General features: G+C 54.6%; 1 protein-coding gene across 4 annotated transcripts in view; it reads left to right on the top strand.

Moving 5' to 3' along the window:
- The window catches only part of Kcnj4 (potassium voltage-gated channel subfamily J member 4), a 27,224-nt gene extending 25,001 nt beyond the window's left edge, over positions 1–2,223 (top strand). For 3 of the 4 annotated variants that reach the window (XM_029547735.1, XM_021217015.2, XM_029547736.1), the window contains exon 2: positions 380–2,223. In XM_029547735.1, the coding sequence (XP_029403595.1) occupies positions 422–1,759 (1,338 nt within the window). In that variant the 5' untranslated portion in view covers positions 380–421 and the 3' untranslated portion in view covers positions 1,760–2,223. Of the gene's footprint in view, positions 1–211; positions 284–379 lie in introns of those variants that run through there. The other variant, XM_029547734.1, reaches the window with a different exon arrangement.
- Positions 2,224–4,584: the final 2,361 nt, after the last annotated feature.

Below are 4,584 nucleotides of genomic sequence, written 5' to 3'. Positions count from 1 at the left end.
GCCTTCTTCTGGAGTGTCTGAAGACAGCTACAGTGTACTCATATAAATAAAATAAATAAATCTTAAAAAAAACAACAACAACAAGAAAATAGAAAAAATACACGTATAGAAGTTTCCAGAACAATGGAGAGCTGGAAGGGCCACATTGAGCAGAAGTAGGATCTGGATCCTTTTCTTTGTCAGGCAGACCCCAGTCCAGGGGGTTGGATCAGCCGAAGGGACACGGGCTCAGGCCTGGTCTCCACACTGTCCTCTGTCACAGCCCCTCTGAGAGTCCACGGAGGTAAGGTGTAGGCTTTTCTGGTTCTGAGAGTCTGGCGGGTTTGTCTCTTTACCCACCTCACTCTCCAGCACCTCACCTGTCCCTTGTCCCCTACAGGCCCTGCATCTCCCCAGGTGACCACGACGACGGCCTCAGGTCATGCACGGACACAACCGAAACGGGCAGGCCCACGTGCCCAGGCGGAAACGCCGCAACCGCTTCGTCAAGAAGAACGGCCAGTGTAACGTCTACTTCGCCAACCTGAGCAACAAGTCCCAGCGCTACATGGCAGACATCTTCACCACCTGCGTGGACACGCGCTGGCGCTACATGCTCATGATCTTCTCCGCGGCCTTCCTTGTTTCCTGGCTCTTTTTCGGCCTCCTCTTCTGGTGCATTGCCTTCTTCCACGGTGACCTGGAGGCCAGTCCCTCGGTGCCCGCGGCAGGAGGCCCGGGAGGCAATGGTGGGGCAACCCCGACTGCCCCCAAACCTTGTATCATGCATGTAAACGGCTTTTTGGGGGCCTTCCTCTTCTCAGTGGAGACCCAGACGACCATTGGCTACGGGTTCCGGTGTGTGACGGAGGAGTGCCCGTTGGCGGTCATTGCGGTGGTTGTCCAGTCCATTGTGGGCTGTGTCATCGACTCCTTCATGATTGGTACGATCATGGCCAAGATGGCACGGCCCAAGAAGCGGGCACAGACCCTGCTGTTCAGCCACCATGCTGTCATCTCCGTTCGAGACGGCAAGCTCTGCCTGATGTGGCGCGTGGGTAACCTGCGCAAGAGTCACATTGTGGAGGCTCACGTCCGGGCCCAGCTCATCAAACCCTACATGACACAGGAGGGTGAGTACCTGCCACTGGACCAGCGGGACCTCAACGTGGGCTATGACATCGGCCTGGACCGCATCTTCTTGGTGTCACCCATCATCATAGTGCACGAAATCGACGAAGACAGCCCACTCTATGGCATGGGCAAGGAGGAGCTGGAGTCGGAGGACTTTGAGATTGTGGTCATCCTGGAGGGTATGGTGGAGGCCACAGCTATGACCACGCAGGCCCGCAGCTCCTACCTGGCCAGTGAGATCCTGTGGGGTCACCGGTTCGAGCCTGTGGTCTTCGAGGAGAAGAGTCACTACAAGGTGGACTACTCGCGATTCCACAAGACCTACGAGGTGGCCGGCACGCCTTGCTGCTCTGCCCGGGAGCTGCAGGAGAGCAAGATCACGGTGCTGCCCGCCCCACCGCCCCCTCCCAGTGCCTTCTGCTATGAGAATGAGCTGGCCCTCATGAGCCAGGAGGAAGAGGAGATGGAAGAGGAGGCTGCGGCCGCAGCAGCCGTGGCTGCAGGCCTGGGCCTGGAGGCAGGTTCCAAAGAGGAGGCAGGCATAATTCGGATGCTTGAGTTTGGCAGCCACCTGGATCTGGAACGCATGCAAGCCGCCACCCTTCCACTGGACAATATTTCATACCGCAGGGAGTCTGCCATCTGACCTCCAGGCCCTGCCCTCCTCTATTCCTGCAAGAGCCTCTGCCAGGGGTGGGACGTCAGGACAAGCCTTCCACTCTTAGGACAGAGTTGAACGCGGCTCTGTGGACCTAGAGGAAGGTGGGGGCTTCAAAGACTGGGAGATCCCTTCCTGTCGACTGCAGGGCCAGGCCTGAGAAGGACCCAGGCACTCCGCCCTGATGGCCTGGGGCCCCCTGGCATCTCCCCACGGTGGCTCTGGGCCCCCAGATCGTCCACCCTTTTCCCACTGACCCTTCAAAGATGTACCCCTTCTGTTCTCAGGACCTCGGGGAAGGCGGCTGGACTGCTGGGGGGTGGGCATCATGGGGTTCTGGGTGGGCAGGGTGGGTGTGGGGGAGGGGGAGGGGTGTGTTTCTTTTGCATGACTGTGGTCTGTGCTCTTGACTCTCTTTTGTAAATATCTATACATGGAAGAGATGGAGACACAAGTCCACCTCTGCCCATTTCTACCTGTGAGACAGAGAGAGGCTGCCAACCCCTCTCTGTGCACACACACCCCACCCCCCCACCCCCGTCCAGCCTCAGCCCGACCCAGCCGGCTGGTCCCTTGAGACCTCTGAAGCCAGCTCTGTATGGTGTTGGGTTTGGGTGCCGAGGGGACTTAGAGGTAGGGTGAGCAACCCTCCTCCTTGCAGTCCCTCCACTTCCCAGATTGATGGTGGCGTTTGTAACTATTTTTAATAAAGCATATGGTCCACTAGAAGTAGGCTGGTAGAGAGAGAGAGGAAGGAGAGAGAGAGAGAGAGAGAGAGAGAGAGAGAGAGAGAGAGAGAAAGCGAGTATCTGTATGTGGCCCCTTTTCTTTAAAACTAGTGTGTGTGTGTGTGTGTGTGTGTGTGTGTGTGTGTGTGTGTGTGCAGGTGCACATGTGTGTCCTTATGGAAGCCAAAGGACAACCTCAGGTGTTGTCCCTCTGGGGCCATCTACCCTTATTTTTTTAGTTTTCTTTTTAAGATTTATTTGCATTTGCACGGGCGTTTCCCCCCCCCCCCAAGGCATGTATGTGTGTGCAACTGATGCCTGCAGAGGCCAAAGAGAGCATGGAATCCTCAAGGCCGGGAGTTACTGAGGGTTTCGAGCCACCATGTGGTTCTGGGAATATTTAACCTGGGACCTCTGCAAGAGCAACAAGTGCCCTTAACCGCTGAGCCATCTCTCCGGCCACTCCCACCTTATTTTCTTTTTTTTTCTTTTTCTTTTTTTGAAACAGGGTCCCTCACTGATCTGGAGCTCATGATTAGGGTAGCTGACCAGAGAGACCCCAGATCTCCTGTTGAGGGCCAGCTTGCTTTTTTTTTTTTTTTTTTTTTTAACACAGGTGCTGGGGATGGAATCTAGGTCATGTTTGTCTTTTATTCCTTGGACCTTCTCAGGGGTACAGTACCCTTCCTGAGATACACAGGGACCTCTGCCCCTGGTAGTCAATGGAAGGACCCTGGATGAGCATCATAGAAGCTAGGTCTGAATCAAATCTTTGTACCTCAGAGGAAGTAGGGAGCAACCACCAGGTTGACTCACACGCATACACACACACACACACACACACACACACACACACACACTTGTGTCTCTACACACTGCTCGGGAAGCCTGCAGGGCACCCTGGTGGGAGGGGCCCCAGAAACCTACTGAGAACCTGGTTATAGTCCAGATATGGTGTCTGCCTTGCCGTGGGACCTCTGGCAAGTCCTTCCCTCTGAGCTCCATAGTTTGCGTTATGTGAAGAGCCAACCTGACTCCAACCATTACCTGTTCGTTCTTCTAGGTCCGTGAGTAGCTTCCAGCTATCAGGGACCCACTCTGAGGCAAAGGGGGAAACCAGACCCGGTCTCTGAGGAGCCTAGCAAGTTAGTGTCGAGGGCTGCCCAGGAGGAAAGTGCTGGATGGTCTAGTCCCTCATTTTTTTTTTTTTTTTTTTTTAAGATTTGTAGAATAAGTTTATTTAGTATAGCATCCTTGGTTTTTTTTTTTTTTTTTTTTTGAGGGACTGCCTTCAGCCACCCTGTTCTACATGCCAACCGTGTGCCTAGCACTCAGGCTGTAGAAAAGCAGAAAGTACCCTGTGTGACCTCAGGAACCTCTCTGCCAATATGCCAGCTTACCTACCATGAAGGAAGGTGGGTCTATGACGGATCACACGACACCAGCCATGACCGAAAGCAACCATTTAGGTACACACAGCACGCCCAACATGCTTTAACCATTTGACAAGGGAATCTGGGTGCTCTTTCCTGGAGAGGCTAGCTTAGGATCCAAAACCCCCCAATAGGTAGCTTACCGCAGTCAGTCAAGGGCTGAGGTCTCATATGATGGATGGAGACATACAGACCTGGAGAACTAAGGACTGGATTTCACTATATATGACTCAGAGGCCTGCTTCTCCTTTCCCATCCTCTGAGACCAGAGATGGATGGGGGACGCTGCCTGCCTGGGATCTAAGGTAACCAAGTAACTATTAGCAGCCTCCTCGGGCTGGAGGTGAGGTAGCACTCATCAGCAAAAGAAAAGGCTCAATTGCCTAGCCACCCAGGCTCACCCCAGAACCCAGGTAGCTTCTCAGGGATGCCCTACAGTCCAGCCCCAGAAGGACATGGGGAGGCCCTCCTCTCCTGATTGTCCCAGGTGATGGGAAGCAACTGCTTCTGCTCCGGTCCCCCGCTGGGCCCAGACTGTGGAACAGGTATCGCGCTGTCCACTCCAGCAAGAGACCAAGTTTAGAGGGCCACCCAGGGACAAGCCTTTCAGCACCCTGCCCCGCCCCGCCAAACATGGTTACCCGTTAACCAC

The sequence above is a fragment of the Mus pahari genome, chromosome 17, assembly GCF_900095145.1.
Source record: "Mus pahari chromosome 17, PAHARI_EIJ_v1.1, whole genome shotgun sequence".
Taxonomy (NCBI): domain Eukaryota; kingdom Metazoa; phylum Chordata; class Mammalia; order Rodentia; family Muridae; genus Mus; species Mus pahari.
Note: the sequence above shows the minus strand (reverse complement) of the source record. Positions and strands in the feature narration are given on the sequence as shown.